This window comes from Arctopsyche grandis, chromosome 13 (assembly GCF_051622035.1).
Source record: "Arctopsyche grandis isolate Sample6627 chromosome 13, ASM5162203v2, whole genome shotgun sequence".
Classification (NCBI taxonomy): domain Eukaryota; kingdom Metazoa; phylum Arthropoda; class Insecta; order Trichoptera; family Hydropsychidae; genus Arctopsyche; species Arctopsyche grandis.
Genome location: NC_135367.1, coordinates 27,849,163 through 27,874,104, shown reverse-complemented (window position 1 = coordinate 27,874,104; position 24,942 = coordinate 27,849,163). Strand labels below are relative to the sequence as shown.

Below are 24,942 nucleotides of genomic sequence, written 5' to 3'. Positions count from 1 at the left end.
TAAATTAATCGTAATTATGATTTAGAAACAATTTTTAAATATTATTTTATGTAAATACCTAAAATAAATGAATGAATGAATATCACCAAGCTATTTTCACATGACATTTGAAAAAAATGTCTGAAATTCTCTGCAAAATGATGGCCATTCTAAGGGCGAAATCACACAGGGAAGAACGGCACGTCGTGAGCTTAGCTCCCCGCTGTGGGGTTCTCCTACATTTCTTCAAATATGGGATACACAGTTATCGATCACTGTCAAGCAAGGATGAAATTTTACCGAAAACACTCCAGGGGGGCAAGGCATGTCATATTTTTTTCGCATGTTTAACCGCTTAGACGCCCAGCCGACGCGCTGAGCGTATAATAGATACGGCTGTTTGCGCCTTAAGGCGCTTTGGGCAGCTAAGCGGTTAAAAGTATCTAAAAAAAACCATGTGCCGCGTTCCTTCCTGTGTGATTTCGCCCTAATATACATGGAAAAATATATTGTTCGATCGAATAAAAGTAGAACTTACATTGTGCTTATGTGAAAACTAATATGTATAACTAAAAAGCGATATTCATATATAAATTGATTGTATTCGTTTAAACCGACAACATTATTTGCTTTTCAAAATCACACCATTCACCTTCATACGTAATTTATGTGTGCAAATTAACTATCATACAAAAATAATAATTAGAGACTGGCAGCTTCGTCCAAAATCATGACCTTAAACAAAAAAATATCATATTCCCATTTGATGAATTCCCTTTCATATTTAAAAGGTTGTGGCTATTTGCAGGTACTAGAATTCTGCATGCGCAGAAGGCTTCGCGCCTGTCGCAGATATAGTACCTGCAAATAGCCAATAATTCGCAGATATGGTACCCGCAAATAGCCACAACCTATTTAAAATGTGTATTTTTTTTCCTTCTTACAGATTAATTATTTAATTTTTATACACACCATTTGTGAACTGAAGCACTGTTCAACAAAACTATCAGCCTCTAATTATACCATTTACCAAATTATACATTTATTTGATGGATTCATCGGCGAGCCCGTCGAACACTCGTACACCTCGGCGAATGCGGGACTGTTGCGAACCACACCGTTGACTCTGAAACCGACAAATGGATTTGCCATAGACTATTGCATATTTATAATGATCGTATAGTATTGTAACGCATACCTTTCCGGCGCTGTCATATGAAAGTCATCTTCGACGGCCATAACATAGTCTTCCGTCGACAAGTCCGTGCAATACAACTGAGCCATCGTTACGTAAAAGAGTTTGGCTGGTGTCAATGGTAATGGAGGCAATGTTGCACCACCACCAACTGAGTTAATAACACCTCTCCATGCTACCCAAGATACTCTAGCTCCACCAATGTCAGCAGCATTTTCTTCCCTTGTAGCATTACCATCGAACTATAATTAATAAATACATAGTTAATTAATAGAAAATTTGATTTTAAAGTCGTATAATTCTGAATGCCTTCCACATTAACAATTTTAGGTCATCGAAACAGTCTTTATAAACCTGTACAGGTACGTTTACATCACAAAAATTCATCCTTTTTACAGACAAAAGCAACTAGCAAATATACCTACCATATTTCAAGCCAAATAACTAGTTCTTGAGCAAAAATAATAAAAGATATCCGTTAGTAAACCATTATATACAACTTGTATATATATGTATATGTGTGATTGGTATAAATGAGGATATTTTAAGTTGGCAGGCCTGGCGTCGCTTTGCGCGTCACTCGCTGGTCGGGCCCGTAGCGAAGACATTAAACGAGTTGCGTAAAGACTTTGACTTAGAATATCCTCCCGCACACATTCATGGATCCCATATATATATATATATATATATATATATATATATATATATAAAACGCCTCACATGGGAGGGCTGTGGGAAGCAGCGGTTAAATCCATGAAGATTCATTTAAACAAGGTGTTAAAGGCCACCACCTTAAATTTCGAATCATTTTGTACGGTATTGACTCAAATAGAAGCTTGCATGAATTCCCGTCCTCTTAGTCCCTTGTCTTCGGATCCACTAGACCTTTTACCCCTCACACCTGGACATTTCTTAATTGGCAGATCCTTACTCGCTCTTCCAATGGAGGTTAAATATAACACTAATGTCCATGCCAATCTGCTTCAGATACAATTGACCACAGCAGCATTTTGGAAACGTTGGTCGGCGGAATATTTACATTCTTTGCAGTTACGACACAAATGGAAGAAGGACTCGAGCAACAATCTGAGTGTGGGTCAAATGGTCCTGTTAAAGGAGGAACACATGCTGCCAACCCGATGGGTCTTGGGTCGAGTCACTAAATTGTATCCCGGACCAGATGGCAGAGTTCGAGTCGTCGACGTCTTTACTGCCAGCGGAGAGTTTCGTCGGTCCAGTCATCTAGTGGCGCCATTGCCGATTCTACCACAAGGACCACTTGACAGGAAGGAAGATCAGCAAGAGGGAGGAGAAACAGCAGCTTCAATTCCGTCAACTTCGGTAGCTTAGTTTAACCCGAAGACACTACCCCCAACTCATATTACTTATTAGATGTAATCATGAGTTTAAATCAGTCAATGTTAATAGTAGTACTCCGTAATTCACTTTAATTGTGTTGTGTGTATAATTTAAGCTATTTTCATTTTAACATTCGGCAGTATATATCTCCGAATTTAATCTAATCATTTTGTCTTTATAATATAAGACTTGTCTCATGTCATCACTCGGAAGGATTATATCCGAGTTTAAAATAAACTGTTCAAATTTGACAGTTAAAATTAGATTCATGATTTGTTAATGTTAGTCTCCAAGCCACACTTAATGGAGCATCTTAAATTATTTCATGTCTACTTAATTATAACCTGCCGGGAGTCATCCGCAGGTCTTATGTTTCTTGTTATGAAAACATAAGTTAACTCTTACTGTTTATAGTATTTATGTGAATCATAGAATAAGTAAATATTATAATACTGAACATTTCGATGTAACGTAGAGACATCTATAATCATAGTTCGCCTTCATTTCCTGCTTGTAGGAATGAATGAATGACTTTCCAATTTACTTTTAATTTAGCAATGTTTGTGCTACTTGTTGATGAAATCAAGTTAACTTAGGAGCATTACACTCACTAATCAAGTTTAGTTGATCGGTAATAGCTGATCTGTCTTGACAACTGTAACAGTGTCAACATTGTATTGTCTAAGTTAACATCAAGATGAGGAATGCTTAAGTTTTAAACCATATACAGTCCACTCTCTCTTCTTTAAAGTAAACTTATCTTGTAATGCTTATTCACAGCTTCAAAGGAGATTTCAAAAATTTTAATGTAAAGAGAAACAACATTCACCAGAGGTATACCTATAAGTTGAAATATTACTGAACCAATAAATTGATTTTATCCTCACACTGGATGAGGCAAAGGTTTCATTATTCACCCTCTATTTAATTATTTTAAGAGCTATGATTTATTGTAAACGACTCGTCAGTAATGCTGTAACTCTGTAGAATAACTGTATTGTTCAACAGTTTTCCTATGTGGGACTATGTTCCGACTTTTGTAATGACGTGTGGCAAACAGTCTTATTAACTGATTGTCGATTGGCATTATTGACGAGTTGGCATTAGTGTCGGCCCAAGCGGAAATACGCGACGGTCGACAGAGTCACCGAGTAGACGGCGTACGGACAGCTTGTGTTCCGTACGCTCCGCTGGCCCACCACGTGCAAATTTTACATTTCAATAAACTACATCAAACCATTATCGAAGTCTTTTCCATGATGGTAATAGGTTTAAAAAAGGTCAGTAACAATGGTTTGGTGATTTTTACAAACTCTATCATAGACTGCGAATTAATTGCAAAGTGTAATGAAATTAATTTGGCTAAGCTAAATGTAGTATTCCCGAAAAAGCGTTGGCCAAAAATTATTGTTAAATACGTTCCTAGAGATGTACCCGACGACAGAATTATGAAAATTTTGATAGAAGACTTCGGAACTGACGTCTCTAATAACATTAAATTCAGTCACCTAGCGGGTTCTCGGGAAGGGCCCACCTGCCACAGAGTGTATTCCACTTCGCCAGCACTCCGAAAAAAACTTGTAAACCAAGGAAGATGCTTCATAGACTGGAATTCGTGCAGGATCGATGACTACATTAGCGTGCTTAAATGCTCACGCTGCTGCAACTTCGGGCACTCTATAAAATATTGCAAAGAGGAAAAACCAAATTGTTCTCACTGTGCTTCTTCTGGTCATCTAGTTTCAAATTGTCCATCTACATCGAACCCGCCCAAATGCTTCAATTGTACTATAACTAACAAACCCAGCAATCATATGACAAGAATCAACCAGTGTCCTGAACTTAAAAACCAGCTCACCATTATGATCAATAAAACGGATTATGGCTACTAACATCAATAGAAATAACTTCTACATTAATGCTTATCTTGAAATTAAAATTATGTATACGAATATCTCCTCAATAATTCCCAAATTCAGTGAGTTTCAACTTTACATAATTAATAACAATCCCGATATAATATTAATAAGTGAATCGTGGCTAAATAATAACATACCTGACAGTGTCGTAGAAATTCCTAATTTTGCTATTTATAGATCCGATAGGGAAGATAGAAGAGGAGGAGGTGTTTGCATTTATGTAAAAATTTCTTCTAATAATCCATGTATTGTGGTTGAAAGATTTTTACCATCCAATATCTCAATAACAGGCATCGAACACTTGTGGTTAAAGGTTTGTTTTAACTGCTGCGAATTTATCTTAGCGTGTATTTATAGACCTCCCACCTCCACATTTGAGGAAGACATCAAACTTTTCAACGTCATCGCCAATGAAGGATGTAAAAGCTGTCCAACGCTGATTTTTGGAGACTTCAACTTTCCTACCATTAACTGGAAGTTTCTCAGCCCAGTTGGTCTTTCCGGCTCTGCAGCTGAGTTTCTTGATTGCATCGCAAATTCAGGACTAAATCAACTGGTAGACTTCCCTACTCGTTTTCGAGGATGTAATCGACCATCGACATTGGACCTAGTTTTCTCAAACTCCCACAATTTCTTATCATCGATTCTCTCTGACTCCCCAATTGGTCTAAGTGATCATATTATAATTAACTCTCTGATTCAATGGTGTGATCGATCCCAATGTAAACCTCAAACTGATCCTTTCTTAAAGCGTAACTTTAAATTAGCCGACTATGAGAAATTGAATGATTTTTTTATAAACAGCGATTGGTCATTTTTAGAACTCGAAATTAATATTCATTCTAAGTGGGATTCTTTTTATCATATTATAAATGCTGGCATACAAAAATTTGTTCCTTTCCTTAAACCATTCAAATCCAAATGTAAACCGTGGATCAATAAACCTATATTGATTCTGATTAAAGAAAAACGGAAACTTTGGAACATTTATGCTAAACATAAAACCCATGAGGGTTATGCTAATTATAGAAAACTTAATAATGAAGTCACTAAACAAATAAGAAACTCAAAGCGTGACTTTGAACTTTCAATCGCTTCTGGCGATTGCAAAGTTTTCTTTAAATACTTAAACTCTAACCTAAAATCTAAAATTGTAGTTTCCACAATCATGAATGAAAAAAAGGAGCTTATTACGGATCCCCTCTTAATAGCCAACACTTTTGCTAAGGCCTTTAGCAACTCATTCATCAAAGAAGACTCTACAAATCTGCCGATGCTTCCTAACTTGTCCCGAAATTCAACAGTAATTAATAATATAATGTTTTCCGAAAAAGTCGTTTCAGAGGTTTTACACAACCTGGGAGACAACTCCGCCCCTGGTAATGATAACTTACCTTCACTTTTTTTTAAAAAAACTGCTCTATCCATATCTCGTCCCCTCTTTAAACTCTTCAATCATTCCTTTATATCTTCCTTTATACACAACGAATGGAAAACTTCTAACATTATTCCTATCTACAAAAAGGGAAACAAATTAGAAGCCACTAATTATCGTCCTATCAGTCTTTCACCCATTTTGCTAAAATGTTTTGAAAAAATCATCGCCTCTCAACTGACTAAATTTCTTGAGTCTTGTAACCTTTTATCTAAATACCAGCATGGTTTTATAAAAGGCCGATCAGTACTGAGTAACCTTTTAACCGTGCACAATGATTGGTCTCTGCTTCTTAATAATAATATACCCGTAGATGTCGTCTATCTTGACTTCGAAAAAGCCTTTGATAGAGTTCCTATCGATCGGCTTTTACTAAAAATCGAGCATATAGGTGTGAGAGGAAGGCTACTTGACTGGATCAGAGTGTTTTTAAAGTCTAGATACTTCTCGGTGAGGATTGGATCCTGCTCTTCAGAATCTCATCCCGTCCTTAGTGGTGTTCCCCAAGGCTCTGTTTTAGGGCCAATTCTTTTTTTAATTTTTATTAATGATATAGCAAATGACCTCACTTGTAAATATTCTATTTTCGCTGACGACATTAAACTTTATTGTCCTGCCAACTCAGATGGCAGAAATTCCCTTCAAAGCGATTTGGACACAATTGTCACGTGGTCTAAAACTTGGCTTTTAACTTTAAATGTTAAGAAATGCTCTGTTCTCCACCTAGGAAATAATAACCCAAATCTTTCCTACAAAATAAACAGCCTTTTCCTGAATTGCGTCCAATACCAATTAGACCTAGGTATCATCACCACTTGCGACCTAAAATGGTCCGCTCATATAAATCATATTGTCAACAAAACTTACTCATTTTTGTATGTTATAAAGCGGGTATTCAATTTTCTAAATTTAACTATTTTAACAAAAATATATAAAACTTTCATCAGACCTAGACTTGAATACGCTTTTTGCATATGGAATCCTCATTTTAAAAAGGATATTACATGTATTGAAAGGGTTCAAAGGAGAATTTCAAAGATTCCTTCTGAACTCAAATCACTTTCTTATAATGAAAGATTGAAAATAATGAATCTCACTACATTGGAGACGAGAAGATCTAGAGGTGACTTAATCGAAGTCTATAAAATTCTTAATAATCACTATAATTGTCATATGTCTAATGTTATTTCATTCAACATAAACACTCACCTCAGAGGTCACACGCTTAGACTCCAAAAAGATAAATCTAATAAATTGATCAGAGATACATTCTTTTCTAACAGAGTGGTTTCAGTTTGGAATAGTCTTCCCAACGATTTAGTAACCTCTATTAATATTAATATTTTTAAGAATAAACTTGATACTTTTTTTAAAACCAAAGGATTTTTGTGATTCTTCTTTCCCATAATCATATTTCTGTATTTTTATCTTTTTTTGTTTATTTATTTTATATTTTTTTTTCTTCTCTTATTTTATTTTATTTTAATATTGTTTTTTTTTTAATGTATTTTAATTTTTCTCATTTTTTTATTGCATATATGTATAATTTGTAAAATTATGTTTATTCAAACCCCTTGGGCCTATCGGCTTTGCCGCCTCCCCCAAGTATATTAAATAAATAAATAAATTAAATATATATATATATATATATATATATATATATATATATATATATATATATATATATATATATATATATATATATATATATATATATATATATATATATATATATATATATATATATATATATATATATATATATATATATATATATATATATATATATATATATATATATATATATATATATATATATATATATATATATATATATATATATATATATATTTATATATTTATACATACATATATATACCAAGAAGGCCTAACAGGTAAACCCCGATGATGTACCTTCCTGGCCAATTACAAAAAATGCAGCATTTTTATTACATACGTCGCTGAATTACGACACACTAAAGAACTCGAAATTAACGAGACATCTATGAATTTAAACTTGTACATAAATTTTTACCGTCCATAGCCAATTTAATGGAGGAACCGTTTCAACAATGAAATCAGATAAATTGGCAAACTCTGATAGGAAACGATCGACCTGGAGTCACAAATATCCAAGTCTGACCAGCAGCATTACAGATAATATACTCGGAATAAATTCCTTTTAATCGAGGTCAATGGTATCGAACCCGGCAACCTCTTGATGCTGGTAATATAACCTTAAATAAATAAAACCAACCTAAACTTAACCTAACCTAAACGAATAAGTGTTAGTAGCTATGTAAGATATTATGATGTGTTTGCTTCCGCATCCTCATGCGGAAGTCCTCCACACATGCCGCATCAAAAAAAGCCAAATCGAAAGAGAGTGGACCATGAGGAGAGTGGGCTCGGTGGTATATATAGTATATATATATTAGTCAATATATATCGATGCGGTGCAAACGATCGACAAGCGCCAGACAGACTGAACCACAGATTAACGACACGTGTACCTTATGCGTGCGCACTGCTCGCACTTACACTAAGCGAAATCTACCCGAAGTCCCGACAAACCTACCCTGTATACGTTCTGTGCTTCTGATACTTTAGTTCCGAATTTTGCCTTATTAAACTCACCAGAAAGATCCAACTCAATTTTAATAATTACCATTTTAATAATTGCATCTGTGCACATCGAAAGGTTACTCGTCATCTGATGTGCAGTCTATCATTCGTGAAGTCGACAATTGCGTTTAAAGCAGCCATCCAGTTAATCTGTGGTTCAGTCTGTCTGACGCTTGTCGATCGTTTGCACCAAACCCATATATATATAAATACATATTAGTCAAATCATTTCACAAACCTCAACTTCCATATCATGAGCCATAAACTTAAAATTTCGTCTTGTTGCTGCTTGATATTGATTTGCCAAACATGTGAGTCGATTTTGCAGTGCTGGTAGAGACGATGATTTTTCCCACAGAGGTCCAGGAGTGTAAGGAACAGTGCTATAATCTAAAGCGTGCAACATTTCATGAGCTATAATGTTTCCAATGGTTCCGTAAGAGATGTACTCGGGCATGGCACGAGAGAAATGTGGTTGGGTCAACAGTGCAAGAGGCACAACTGCAACAAAACGTGAAACTTTAACACTCAACTATCAATTTTACAATGTTTAGAATCCAAATTAGGATAATACCAATCGAATTGTCATCAGTTTCGTAGAAAGCGTTTACGACGAACGGATAAGGCCACGATAGGTTCACTAGTTGAGAGTCTTGCATCCCCATCTGAGTCTCCTTTAACTCGTGATATCTCCATATTATGTTCTCAAAAAAGTCGTCTGTGATATTTAGCTATGAAATTCAAACATTGACATTTATTTAAATGTACATTATTTCAATTTGGAAGACTTGAACTGCCAAAAATAGCTAAACAGCTAAAAGATAAATTACAGGCTAAGACACAATGAAGAGTTTTGGATCCAGGATCCAGTTTACAGAAATAAATTAAAGTCTTTGAAACTGACCCACAGACATTTTGAGATATTTCAATTCGCAAAGTACTCACAAAGGATAAAATTAAGAAGGATTAGATATGACAAAGAAATTACCGTTGTTAACATTTCATCAACGTATGTACGATTCCTCAATGATGGCCAGGCGATAAAGTGAGCAGTCATCGCTGATAATTTCTCCATGGTCTTCCATTTGGTTTCTGAATCCAGCCAAGTAACTTTTTCAACTCGTCCAAACAGGGCGCGTTTCAATTGTAAAAACATTTCGGCCGCCTGCAAGATATCGCTAAGCACATTTTAAAATTAAACAGTCATTTCAAATACCCTAACACTAAAATCTCTCAAATTACAAGCTGGTGATGTTCCATCAGAACATTTCAAATTAACTACACATGTGCTTACTTTTGTGTGCAAGTCATCCAGGTAGTTTTTTGTGTATTGCGTTAAGTATAGAGCTGCTACAGCTGGCGGAAAAGCCTTTGTAGTAACGTGAGTGCAAAATTGGTATTTTTCATCAGAGGCTTCTGTATGGTTGGATATGACGTAGAGAAAATCTCGAGCAAACATGGCGAGCAAGGCATTTTGAATTACTCTGTAAATTAAAGTCAATAAGAATAATATTGCAATGCATAAATTAGTCTGGTGTGGTTTTTACCTTTTTTGAAATCTTGATATCATATCAGAAACGGATTGTAAATATTGTCTACTGATCACATATATTTTTTTATTTTTCATATTTTCTTCTGTCAAAAGGTCTCGGAATAAATTTTTCCATGTTAACTGTAAAAAATTTATTTTTAGTTAAATTAGCGATATAGAATCTAAACTTAGGTTTGTAGTAACAGTTAAAACTGAATTTGGATTGATAGTATTTGTATAACCTTTCTAAATCTAAATTTTACTATTTTCTAGATTAGTTCTATTGATAAAATGTAATATCTTTGACCTATTCGTTATGCTTGCAAGTGTCAAACAACATTCTTATACAGATTTTTCAATCCAGATTTATCCCTTTTCATTTCAAATTTACCTTTTTCATTTCAAATTCACCCCTTTTCAATGTCAATTTGAAATGAAAAACCTATATCATACAAAAAACAAACAAATATTGATGGAAAACATATTAGTAACATCATTTCATAAAAATAAACTCAAATACCCTTTTAAAATACCAATAGCAATCTACACTAAGGTAATATATTCATAATAGAATGAGAATAATCATGTTTAATTTTTAAACACTTACAAAAGGAAATGATTCTTGTAGCATTTCAATAGTATATGGTTTAGTATTAGCAGGATCAAATAAATGTTCCTTCAATTCCTTCGCTCTTGGTTGCAGCTAAAAATGTAATAAAAATACACATAAAATCATTTGAAAAATTCATATTATATTATAATTATACTATGCAATCAATTTTCAATTGACCTGTTCAGCAGTAGTAGCAAACAATAAGATTTGTTGAATATCATTGGCCTTTTCCCTCGCAGATATTCCCTTAGGTAACATACCCGCCACAACTCTTTCCAAACCAAACAGTTTAGTTTCCCTCCTTTTGCCCTAAAATCGCATCACATTTTAAAATATCTACGATGTTACAACACGATAACAAGTTTAAACGCCAAATTCTTACCTTTAAATACGTGTAATATATACTTTCTTTATGAATATCCCGTCTCCGTCTCGACCCTTTGAAATTCTTGACTTTATATCTCGAATAAAACGAATTTGATGGCTGTAATAAAATACTTTCATTACATTTATACATTTATCTTAATTTTACATGTACATATTCGAATGTAGCGTACATCGAAAGCGTTTGAATAGAACGACCGATGACTCGTAGTATCTCGTGGCAGATCGACGACAATAGAATAAGCTGATTTATTATGAACATCCCTGTCTAAATATATATCTATGAGTGGAGCACCATTTGCTTTAATTATTCCAACAATTAGAGATGTTACGTCATTGGGACCCAACGAACCCGGTGGCAAATAACCACCCAACTTATCCAGCACCATATACACTAAAATTGCAATAAATTATGTATGTAATATTCCAAATAGAAATGCTTTTAAATAATATTATATTAATTTATTCACTATAATAGTATGAACTTACTAGGCGACATGTCGACCGGTTTATTGAACGACATCAAACAGCTAGAGTAAAATTTTCCTAATTTTTTGAACCGTCCGCTTGTGGCATTCATAGAAAGCAATTCTGAAATGGTTTTGAAATTTTTTAATACAATGATTCTATTAAATATTGATAGTTATAAACAGATCGTTTTCTATTACGTTGAATTTGTAAATGGACGTTTGTTTGTATGGATGTAAAGCTAAGATCCATCCCGAAAGCCGGCCGCAGTCTTCTATTCCTAGTTTTGTGAGATTCAGACCAACCACCACAAGCAAATTTATAAAAATCCCTAAAAAATCAACATGATTACGTACATAAATAATATGTTATGTGGTAAAGATCTTACAACCTATGTATGTATGTATTTATATTACTCTTTATTCTCACGTATAATCTAATCTTAATTATTTAAACGCACGTTCAATTGATATTTTCCTTTAAGGTTATTTCTTATTATTTATGAGACTTTCAAAATCTAAATATTGCTGCAACTGCATTTTTGTCTCACGACTCGTGTTACCCTAAAATATTATTATCCCTCTTTATCTATCTACTCAACCATTACTCGATACTCTCAAAGGATACATAAATCAAATACTAAAACTGTCTTACGCACGAATGCCGCTTTATATCTTAATCACCAGTTGTTTTACTATAAGTTTGTCATTGGTTAAAATCATTATCTTTATTGTATAAATAGTCATGTAAGCCATATTGAACCCAACTTGAGATTATACTACCAAACGGGTAGTATATCTAATGTAACTAGTAATTTGACTTGTATCATGCATCTCAAAACATGTCTGCATAAATCTCGTTTACACAAACTCCTTTGATAAATAAAATATAAACATTGAAATTGTATATAAATTATGCCATCTCCTACTTGTCCCCGTAACAAATGATTTTGACACAGTAGAGAATCTCAAAAGTACTATGACATGTAATTACTGATCCTCAATACTAAATAGATTCACCTGCATGGATCGTGATCCCAAGAAATTGAAAATTGTATACGTCGAGCTATGTCTTTACATTCTGACGTGTCACAAATGGAGATTGGTGCGTCCAAGTTCTTCTCCGCAAAACAGTCTTCCTCTTCCTGCAACCATAAAATCGGTTCAATTTTCCAAGTTGCCTCTTATTATACATAGATACTGATTGGAAATATTACTTTTCTATTTGATGTACTCACAACTATGGTGCAATCTCTGTATGGTTGTTCGTTGGCTGGAACGCTGGATATTAAAAATAGCACCGGGGAGGCGACCAGAAGTGACGTGACCAGAAGTGTAACGACTGTCAATGAAGCTTTGTGAACGCTACTGTTTGTTCGTAGCCAATAACATGGCATACAACACACCCAGCTGCCAGTCGATATCTATAATACATTTCAAATTTACTTAGAGCACTTGTACATACGATAGTGTTTATAGGTGTCATAATTGTACACTGAAATTGAAATGTGAAATTTGTACTAATCAATTATAAACGTATAACCGTTCAATAAATATTCTTGTGGTAGTGTTTCTATCTCATGAAAGCATACTTTACCAATTCCACTGGGCGGATTTTAAATGTAATATTAAACTATATAAGCTACCAATAACACTTTTCGACACGAAAAATGGTTCAGAGACGAGATATGACTTTTATTATATAATAGATCTATGCCCAGTTAACACGAATCTGGTTATAAAAAATGTTGATTGGCTCGAGATTCGGAGATTTGTATGTGTTTTTTAAATCGAGCGATTTTTCTATATCTTGGTGTTGTTCGGTCGATGTCTCAAAATTTGTCAATTTCCTGTTCAAAATGAATATTGGAATCTATAGGCGGGTATTTTATCTTTCATTTGTAGTATTTTTCAGTTTCAAATTTTTCAGCCAATTCAGCCAATTTTTTTCCGGGAACCGTTTCAACAATGAAATCAGAGAAAATTGGCAAACTCTGATAGGAAACGATCAACCTGGAGTCACAAATCGAGGTCTGACCAACAGCATACAACAGAGGCCCGGGCATTTGTTTTAGCTTAAAAATCCAAAAGCTTGTCAAACCGTTGCAAATTTCGCAAACAAATTCATTAGAAACGACATATTACAAACATTTTAAAACCATAATAAAACGTAGGTATGTGGCCTCAATATTTAAAGAGCTTCCAATTCCTACGAAGAAAAATCAATTATATTCCGGAAATTTCCATGCATTTGAGTTTACGACTACTTTACAGTGTTTTAGCTGTAATGTAAATACATATGTATGTTGAATCGAAACGACTGTTATCTTACACAGACACACAGAATAGCGTTATTATATATATATATATATATATATATATATATATATATATATATATATATATATATATATATATATATATATATATATATATATATATATGTATGATAAGGTATATACATATATATCTTCACTAAGAAACAAGTGTATGGATTTGTTGTAAAGGGAAAAAGAACAACTTGAAATAAAGCATGCCACTTACTAAATAGATTACATTCTCAAGATGTCTTTTAAGGAAAGGAAATAGCTGGGAATTCTGTTTGTAATTCAATATACAAAAACGAGTAGTAAGAATGTCGTGAAAATTATAGCTGAAACCGTTAACAAATTTCTTCACACGCATGTCAAGTTTACACATTTTTGACAAATCGCATTTTGCAAACCACACTGCCGCTTGCGATATGCGAAGGTTCGTATTTTAATAAATCCAAGATCGTAAATCAAAATGACATTCTCACGTGTTGTATAACATTAATCTAAGGCGAAAGTGTAATTAGCGTAGCCCCCGTGCCTACCTACCACGTACTGAAAATAAATTAGATCAATTCTGAAACCGAGTGGAGAAAAAACACGTATTAATAAAAAACGAAGTCCTTCGAGTACGATAAAGCGTTCAAGGGCGTGCTTTGTATTTGGCACTTATGAGACTTCCAATAAAATTCCAGCTGGTGGTTTAACAGAAGGCCACATTCATACGTACATGCCTTTCGCTGAAATGTTTGAAAAAAAATGCTGAAACGATCACCATAAATTTTGGAACGGTGAAGCCTTTCATGCGCAACACACAATTAAAAGTTAAAGGTCGATAGAAACTGCCTTCGAATATGAAAAGATGGTAATCGGACATTTTTTCGGCGAAATTAAATTCATAGCAAATATAAAATGTGTAGATGAAATTTATTACGCTTGAGCGTGTTTTCATGTATGTATTTTTTTAGCTTGGCAATTGTTAAGCGATTAATTTATATCGCTTATAGTTTTCGAGCGAAATGTTAGAAATGAGCGAAAGGTATTATTATAACTGGTTCTAGGATAAATTCTCAAAAGTGAATTGCTCGAAATCAATTTGTATGGACAAGGCACTGGAGTCCAGCCCTCTTAGAGGTGTTTTCAAAAAAAAATTATATCCTATTTCATATCTTTGTTATTATTTAGATTTATATTTTTTTATAGGTCATTTTTTACAAAGCTTTTACCTATATTAAGAAATTTACCGAATATTCAAAATTTAGTATTACATATTAAAACCGCTTAGTTTTAAATGAAAAAGGGTAAATTTGAAATGAAAAAGGGTCAATTTGGAATGAAAAACCTATATATGATTAGAGGTAGGCGTTCGGTCGATGCTTTTCGCACGAAAAATGATTTACTATTGTCAACCATACTTTTTTGTGCCTTGAACACTAAAGGGCGCCACAGACGCTCTGGAATATTGGAGCGGTATGTCTTTTGTTAGACCGTGCGGTGAACGAACAGAATTTTGTTCGACGTGCGACGTACTGAATGCGCTTCGACCTGACGGTGAATGTTCCTACACACGTTACGGTCTGCGTCAACATCGGTCGCCGCAAGACATACCGCTCCGATATTCCAGAGCATCTGTAGCGCCCTTAACCTTTCCTCCCCTGTGATATGTATTTACTACAACTCGACTCTAATAATGGGAATATCGATATGAAATGTAATAGATACGAGGTTCAGAATTTTTGTATTCTTCCGTAATATAATTACGAATTACGTCAATTTATGTGTACAAAATACATATCATCGGAGCGCGCGGATGTTTTTGGCACCGTAAGGGAAAGGTTAATGGAGCGGTCTGTTGTTGTTTGAAAAGCACCCAGTCAACGCCGAAGACTATTTATTATATATACCATAAAGCCAGCAGTATGGCTTAATGGTAGTGTGTATGTTTAGCACCAAATGATCAGTGGTTTTGATCCGTCATACTGCTGGTTAGATTTGGGAGTATTTGTGACTCCAAATCGATCGTTTCTTACCAGAGTTTGTCAATGTTATCTGATTCGGTTCTTCAAAATTGGCAAAAAATCATCTTTCCTACAGTCACAAAAACTCTGTATTTATTGTGTGTATAATTGGTAAAAATTATGTACAAAATCAAAATCTAAATGTATCAATGGATTAATTCTGTGATTTATTAATTAATTAATTGTTACTTCGTGTTCTTCTTCTGGAGATCAAATTATCAAATTCTGGAGATACAGTGATTTATGTAATAATAAAATGCTGCATTGTTTGTAATTAATTGTCCAGGAAAGCGCATTAGGGTCTTCCTGTCAAGCCTTCCTGGTATATATCTATGTAAAAATAAAAATAAAAATACAATATAAAAATTGTAACAACGCTCTCTAATTTTAGAAAAGTTTTTCCTTTTTGTTTTCACTGACGATCAGTGGAAATATGTCAAAATAATTTAAAAATAAATATTTTGACATATTTCTGACAGATTTCTACGTCAACTTGTCAATGAAAAGTAAATCTTATCGTATTCATTTTTAGGTATAGCTATTAGCTTAAATAATATAACACTGACTCAAAAACATCTTTAATATTCTACAGGCATAATCTCGTGAAAATTTAACGAAAATTCAACAAACTGACGTCACCATCTTTGAAACTCGTTTATTATTAAGCCATTTATACAGAACACAAATGTATAATGCTGAAATATTCCGGCAAAGAGCCATAAATAAAATTTTGCACAGAAATTTCAGATTTATGAAACGCAACTTCTTTTATTCGGATTTATGGCGACGAGGATATTTTTTCCGCGCGCTTCTACGTAATTACCAACGTCGCGAAAAATCTACATTTCCCGTCGTTTTCTTGTGTGCGAAGTTTAGATGTCTCACATCGACAATATTGAGAAGGGTTGCCTTAATTTTCCTCACGTGAAAAATATCACTTTTCCATACATCGAACCGAAAAATCGGGGGCATGGAAATTCGGCAGCGAATTGTCAGACGCGGCAATAAGCCAAAATCCATACCGCGATAATAAAACCAGAAGAAAAAAAACCGTTCAATATATTCCATCTGGGTATCTGTAGTGTATGTAAGTTATTTTCAGAATGCCAAGTCTTTTGACATTCAAATGAAGGGCGCACATAAATTTGCCATTGGTTCGAAATGGCGTCGTAATTTCAGAGCAGCGATCGAGGGCAATAGTGTGGATATAATATATCCATCGAAACGTGACTAATAATAATAAAAGAGTACAATATTATCCGTGTGTAATAACCCTAATTGAGAACCATTGAAGTGATGAACGAAGGGTGAAACCGAAGCCGGAAAACACGCCCTCGTTCATTTCACGCTAAGGCTTTTAGATATATGAATGCTATCACTTTAAAATACATATATAACTATACGTTTGAGTGGATTTTAATTGTGTTTTTATTTTTGCGTAAAACCACTCTTGGGTAATTAAACTACATATGTACGTGCAGGATGGAAAATTCCCATGTGGAAATGGGGAATTCTGCGATGGAAAACTTTCGTCTGAACCCGTCCCCGATGTGTGCGAAATTTTCACGCTCTGAAGGATCAAAGGTTAATTTTCCCTTTGAGGCAATTTATGTGCAGATGTAAAAATAATATTGGACAGTATTTTCGTGTGTTTTAAGACTGGAAATCAATAGGAAATCGCTTTCGTAATAATTTGAAGAAATTTCATCAGTGTGTAAATTATTCAAGTCTAAATTGTAGTCATTACGAAAAAAAAGAGCCGCTTCAATTTTAAAATTGCTTATTGATTTTTAACTTCATATAATATTATTTATATTAAAATTAGCTTGATAGCTAAAATATATATAAATAAATAAAAATATATGTAACAAGTTTAATTTTTTCTAGTCGGGACCATGAAATTTAATATTGGAATGCTATAAAATACTCGGAAATTTTTTTTTTTTCAATTCTAAGCATTATATATTATTAAATGAGCTAATCTTGTTTTCAATCAATTTTTTTCAGACAATTTTTGTCTCGAAAACAAGACTATTTTATTTAGTCTTTAATTAATACCAGGAAGGCCTTACAGGTAACCCCGATGCACCTTCCTGGCCAGAAACATTGTACATTTGATAAAAATATTATAAGTATTATACAAAGTACATAAATACATATCAATTAATATCCACAGAGACATCTATGGTCAAATTTGTAAATTTGCAGCATTTTATACAATTCAGCGAAATTTGAGATTACTGAAACCTCGAGATTTTGCAAGAAAATCGGTAAGGTTGCAAATTGTTGGAACCGTTTCATTGGAAATCAGATAAATTGGCAAACTCTAATAGGAGACGGAGTCACAACCTGGAGTCACAAATCCATGGTCTGGCCAGCAGAAGCCAATGAGATTTGAACCCGTGACCACTCTGTTTAATATATTATATGCTAACCACTAGTCTATTCTGCTGGTTTTCTTAAAATTTAAACAAATTTTGTATGGCCTCTGCCTCTTTAGACGAGCAAAGCTTGGTCTTCCAGATGTTGTATGTTTTATTTTCTGCTATACGAATCTACAGTTTTAAATTTAAAACTGACAAATTTTGTAAAATATCTCATTGTACTCTAAGTTAGACCGTAAGTTCTAAAATTATACAATAAAGTTCATTTTTATATATTTTTTCCAACTTCAACCCGAGCATACAAATACATATGTATAATATTAATATTAATAATTATTCATTTGCTTTATTGGTATGCAAATATACAGTTTTCAATTTAAAACTGCCAAATTATATCAACTTCAGCCACATATGTATGTATGTATGTATATACTTTTTCCAACTCTTACCCGTCCGAGAAACGCCATGCAATTTGGCTAGTTTAATATTTGCATATAAAATATTCAAATTCAACTGTTGTTATATCTTTAAATTGATCTCATTCAATTTCGTTGGCTCATTCTTTCTGTATATATTTTATTTTATTTTATTTCAATCGAACATGTACACTCGCCTTTACAGATCGCTCCAAAGCGACGAGTGTACTAATACAGATACAATACAATAATGCAATTAATACAAGCATTGTATACAATGCGAATTCATACAAACATCACCCACAGTGACATATATAGAGAAACTTTTGCAGCATTTTATTATAGAAATTAGTGAACCTCAAGACGCTGAATAAATTGAGATTTGCAAAAGAAATTGGAAAGGAGATGCCAATTTAAGGGAACCGTTTCGATGAAAATCAGAAAAATTGGCAAACTCTAATAGGAAACGATCGATCTGGAGTCACAAACTAAGGTTTGGCCAACAGCTACTAGTGGGAATCGAACCGTGACCACTCTGCTCGAAAGCATAATATTCTAACCACTAGTCCACAATTTCCATTCATATAGCCAGCAGCATATCTCGGTCGTTTAGCTTCTGCTTAGCGTCGAGAGGCACCGGGTTCGATCCCATGAGCTGACCTCGATTGAAAAGAATTTTTCTGAGTATATCTGTAGTGCTGCTGGTCAAACCTCGATATTTTTTATTCCATTAGAGTTTTTTCCTATCAGAGTTTGCCAATTTTCTCTGATTTCATTGTTGAAACGTTTCCCGGTAAAATTGGCTAAATATCCTTCCTACCTACTATGTCACCACTATTTGAGATTGATTAATGTACAATCAAATTTATGCTCTCTAATGTAAATTCGGCGACTTGTATAATAAAAAAAATCTGCAATGTTTGTAATTGGCCAGAAAGGCGCATTGGGATTGCCTTCCTAGTATATATGTAAAAAATAAATAATAAATATCACATTAGAGAGCGCTTTTATTAATAGCTCAAGCTTTAAATTTCCAGACGCTTCCGGAATTAAACGAATATGAAAAGTGTAAGCTTAATGGTGTAGAAATAATTAAATGAATATACCCAAAGCATACTTTTTGAAATCAGATAAAAATTATTGCAAAAATGTTTATAATCCATCCAACGACTCCGATGTATATCTGGGTTCATAGTTTCTGCGAATTATTTGAAAAAATAAAATAAAAAATAAAATTACAATCCTCAAAGTCTACGCTAAAATTTTACAAAAAAGCCTTCTCAATCACTCGAGCTTTCGTCACAACCGAGCCTACGAATGAATTTTTAACTCGACACGTTTTCCGTTTTAAGCGAAAATAAAAAATTATTCATAACACGCGCACGCATATCACTCAGATTTAAAATAAACGCTAGAAAGATAATATCTGACATTGGTGAAAATTTCTCAATTGAGTTTCAACACGACGAAATTTTCACTAAATCATTGCATTAAAAAAAATGTTCTTTCTTTATCGAACGTACATCGAAATGAAAAACGAAAGCGTCACACTCAAACCTTTTCCACACAAATCATTTTCCAATTACGCCCTATTGTATAAATATCATTTTCATCGTCAATGGAAACACAACTGAAATATTGTACGGTATCTTTTTGCATTATAAATCGATCAATCCTAACAAATGACGCTTTAATTCTATGTCAATGCTTTACTATTCAATTTTGAGTTTGTTCCTAATATATTTCAAGTTCATAATACAATAGAAGTTATATATACAAATATATAGAAATGAATCGAACCACTTTAAACTTATTAAACCAAATTTACGATACATCAATATGTATACAGATAAAGTAGGTATTCTTCACTACAATGCTCAGAAAATAGTCCCGAATTACACCCTATCGTAAAATTTATGAGCCATTATAAAGCAAAGGGAACAAAAACAACACCGTGGGATTAATTATGAGTTCGAATTAGAAATGCACGAAAAACCAAATATCGGAAGGCAAAGATCGAAAATCGAAAGATCTTATGTCGAAAGATCAAAAAAAAGGGTGCATGGTAAACGGTACATCCTCACTTAATTTGCGCGAGCAGGATACAACAGGAACAAGAGGAACAGGCTTTTCCTCCCGTATTAATGTGCGCGCGCAGAATACGGGAGGAAAAGCCTGTTCCTCTTGTTCCTGTTGTATCCTGCTCGCGCAAATCAAGTAAGTATGTACGTGAGTATGTACCGTTTACCATGCACCCTTTTTTATCTTTCGACTTAAGATCTTTCGATTTTCGATCTTTGCCTTCCGATATTTGGATTTTCGTGCATTTCTAATTCGATCTCGTGAGGTGCACCCATTGAAAATGTATGGTTTCAAGAAATTTCGGACGAAATGCTAAAAAAAAACGTATTGTCCATGCGGGCACGTGTTGAGGCCTTCATAAAAGCAAAAGGAGGGTCTTCTAAATATTGGATTATTATTTATTATTGTATTGTGTCGATTGCCTTTGTATTTTAATTCATAGAAAAATAATATGTACTGTAATATTATTTGAGACATTTGAAAAAAATTATCCTATTGTGCATGTTTTTTTGTTTAATTCGTATCTCGTCTTAATTTAAAAATATAAATAATTTTTTAATCGTAAAACATGTTAAATAGTTTAAATCAAATAATAAAACTAAAGAAACTCGTGTATAACTACATTTATTTAAAAAAAAACGAAAACATTGAACAATTGAAAGTGATGCGATTTCAATTACCGGTACTGTATATACACCTTTAATTAATAGAACAAGAACAGTATTTTTATATTTGGACTTTTGAGTGGTAAAATCAGAATATAAAGAAGAATCAAAAATAAAGTGTGCTATTTAACTGTATGTACACTGAGAAAAATTCTTCGCATCTTAAAAAAAATGTTTGTGCATTAAAATTTTGCAGTATTTTCGGTGCATTAAACAATCTCGCGTTATGCATCGAATAAAATATTTTGGCATTGTAAAATAACCATTAGAAAAATATATTCAATTTTGCGAGAAATAGGCCAAGATTGTCAATTTTTTGGAACCGTTTCCATTGAAATCAGATAAATTGGCAAACTTTGAAAGGAAACGATCGGCCTTGGAGTCGCATATCCAAAATTTAGACAACAGCAAAGCCAGGAGTGGATCTCGTGACCGCATAACGCTAACCACTTATCTACATACATACATATGTATGAGCCGTTATATCGTCCACTGTTCGATTAACAATATTTAAAAATACTGATGGCCTGTTTATTCTGCATTTCCAAGATTCTGGACATATTGAATTAAAATAAGTGAAAACAATTTGTAAATTAAGTCAAAGAGAAATAACATATTTCCGTCTAGGGATTGCAAACCGGTAGACCGGTAAACCCATATACCAGTAAATCGACAAAATTTCGCCTTTTGTTAAATATTATATTTGAAGTCACATAGCCAAGTTCTGGCTAGCAACAAATCCAGGGATAGGACCCGTGATTGAAAGCATTACATGCTAACCACTGATCTATGATGCTGGTTAATTATTTAGGATTATTTAAAATACGATAATCTTAAATAAAACCACGATTCGAGTACTTTTATACAATATGTATTATTGCATAATCCCAACTTTAGTAGTTCAATCCCAATAAAAAAATCTCAAGGCAAAATGTTAGAAGAGAATTTCAATAAATTATACATAGATTGTTTCCAATAAAAAAGATTTGAAGTTACGTTTGTTTTCTTTGAACTTTGTATGTTTGTATGTAACTATGTAATGTTTAAAGGTTTGTTAAATCAAATTCACATATTTATGCCAATTTCGGGAACCGCTTCAACAATGAAAATCAGATAAATTGGCAAACTCTAATAGGAAACGATCGACCTGGAGCACAAATATCCAAGGCTGACCAGCAGTATTAAATATTATCCCGGGATCGAACCCGGTAACCGCTCGGTGCTAAACATAAACTCAACAACCGAGCCATACTGCTGGCTATTAATATGTAACGTTAACTTAAACTATCGTAAAATACTGCAATCTGCACCACTTTTAGATAATTTGAAACATTTTACTAATTTACTTTATAAACACTAATTGTAATAACGTCTCAAATGCCAACCTTTCCAAGCTCCAAATAATACAAAATAAATCCCTAAAAATAATTTATAACACACCAATATATACGAACTTGAAAAAACTGCATGCCATATATAATATTCTGTTTATTACAGACATTACTAACAAACTAACCAGTAGATTCTATGACAGAATCACTAATAACCATACTAACACACTTGTGAAGAGTCTCGATGATTACAACAAAATGTATATACCCTTCAGATATAAACACTGATTACTTAAACAAAATCACCTTTACACCATCGACTTTAGAGAGTCTTTAATTAATATTATGTATTAGATGTATTATGAGCGTTTATAAGAATTGTAAATATGTTTTTGAGCTCTTTTCGCCTATTATGCTGTACATTAACATAAGAATAATATAATACTATGATTACTAACAAAATTAAATTAAAATTGTAAAATAGAAAATGATCAGCAGATCAGTAGCTATTAAAATACATATAAGATGTATTGTGAACATAATTTAGTAATAATAAAAAGCATTTAAAAATCAGCACTATTGTAATGTAGTTTGTTTAAAGTTTTGTTTGTTTAAAATAATTTCAAATAAAATTCAATTAGAAAGTTCTTTTGTTTCAATTCAAATTATATGTACATATACAGCAGAATCTTATATTGAAATTGTTAAATTATTATTATTCGTTTGAATCATTTTTAAAATTACTCTACTGACTTCTCTCTATACAAGTTCTGGGAATTCCGGATATTGGATATTCAAAGTGTCTTCGGGGAGACCTTTTTGCATAAAACAAAACAACCCAAACCTTAAAATTGAAACGTGCATAAAGTGTAAAGTGAATAAATATATGGAGTCATATGGTGTGTGTGTGTGTGTGTGTGTGTGTGTACCTGACGTCCATTGTGATCGACCATGTGGACGTCGTGAGGAGTCGCATCGTGAGGAGTCGCGTCTGGCTGATGGCGGGGGGGCGCAGCCGCGGGGGCTGCGGCCTCCTCCATGGGGGCGACTGCGGCCTCAGCGGACGGCGCCTCACTGAGGAGGCCCACAACCGGAGCATCCCCCATTCTCCCGATCACCCCTCAGCCCCTCAGCCCCTGCGTCCACCTCTCCGCCCAATCGATCCCCACAAACAGACCCAGCCGCCCCCCTCAGACTACACACAGTGGCGCCGAATATTTCCCACTCGTTTCAACCCCTTCTCCTACATTTTCTTTATTCAACGACTCAACGATGAACTTTAATGGACAGCATTATCCCAAACAAAGTAACGAAAGGGGTAATGAAAAGTGCATACTGCTGCTTTCTAATGCTTTTGACTGTCTTTTTATGTTTCACTCAAACATTTGTTCACGACTCCGACTCTGATTTTTTAAATATAAATTACTAGCTGAACCCGGCATGCGTTGCAATGCCACAATAACAAGTTCCCGTTCCGGTTCTCGTTCCCGTTCCCAATCGTCGGAAAAACGCAGGCAGCGAATACATTTCAAATTATTGCGTTGCAATTTTTTATTTTTTTTATCATTTTTTTTTATTGTTACAAATCAATATACACTCGTCATTACAGACGGGTTTACGTTAGCGAAATACAGAATACATAAACAATCAGAAATACAGTAATACATATACAATCAGAATATATCGCATATAACAATTAATAAGAAATAATAATCATAGAGACATCTATGGATTATTTTTAGATTTTTTTTTGTGTACAATTTTATCGGTCTCCGTGACGAGCCAGAATGTTAAATTACAGAAAACAAATATCGGAAGGCAAAGATCGAAAATCGAAAGATCTTAAGTCGAAAGATAAAAAAGGGTGCATGGTAAACGGCATATACTCACTTAATTTGCGCGAGCAGGATACAACAGGAACAAGAGGAACAGGCTTTTCCTCCCGTATTAATGTGCGCGCGCAGAATACGGGAGGAAAAGCCTGTTCCTCTTGTTCCTCTTATACCCTGCTCGCGCAAATTAAGTGAGTATGTACCATTTACCATGCACCCTTTTTTTTGATCTTTCATCTTAAGATCTTTCGATTTTCGATCTTTGTCTTCTGATATTTGTGTTTTCTGTAATTTAACATTCTGGCTCGTCACGTAGACCCAATTTTTATACATACATATAATAAATACGAAATTATAGAGATGTCTATAGAGATATCTATAGATTTCAGATTACT

At 33.8% G+C, this 24,942-nt stretch overlaps 2 protein-coding genes across 3 annotated transcripts in view; one reads left to right on the top strand and one right to left on the bottom strand.

Annotated features, from left to right (window-relative positions):
* Positions 1-914: 914 nt before the first annotated feature.
* Nepl16 (Neprilysin-like 16) lies at positions 915-23,785 on the bottom strand. Of its 2 annotated transcripts, XM_077444709.1 has the most exons (16): positions 23,645-23,785; positions 12,746-12,931; positions 12,528-12,652; positions 11,709-11,839; positions 11,530-11,631; positions 11,214-11,434; positions 11,039-11,140; positions 10,834-10,965; positions 10,651-10,746; positions 10,060-10,184; positions 9,807-9,996; positions 9,501-9,677; positions 9,087-9,243; positions 8,751-9,013; positions 1,178-1,416; positions 922-1,105 (listed from the first exon to the last, which is right to left on the bottom strand). In XM_077444709.1, exons 1-16 carry the CDS (start codon positions 23,753-23,755, stop codon positions 1,006-1,008), a joined length of 2,457 nt encoding a protein of 818 aa, XP_077300835.1. In that variant the 5' UTR covers positions 23,756-23,785; the 3' UTR covers positions 922-1,005. The 2 variants fall into 2 exon arrangements, with proteins under 2 accessions (XP_077300836.1, XP_077300835.1); XM_077444710.1 differs by lacking the exon at positions 23,645-23,785 and having other exon boundaries at positions 915-1,105; positions 12,725-13,004.
* The window catches only part of LOC143921428 (uncharacterized), a 339,615-nt gene continuing 316,566 nt past the window's right edge, over positions 1,894-24,942 (top strand). The window contains exon 1 of the mRNA XM_077444735.1: positions 1,894-3,795. Coding sequence (XP_077300861.1) covers positions 1,895-2,524 — 630 coding nt within the window. The 5' untranslated portion in view covers position 1,894 and the 3' untranslated portion in view covers positions 2,525-3,795. The remainder of the gene's footprint in view (positions 3,796-24,942) is intronic.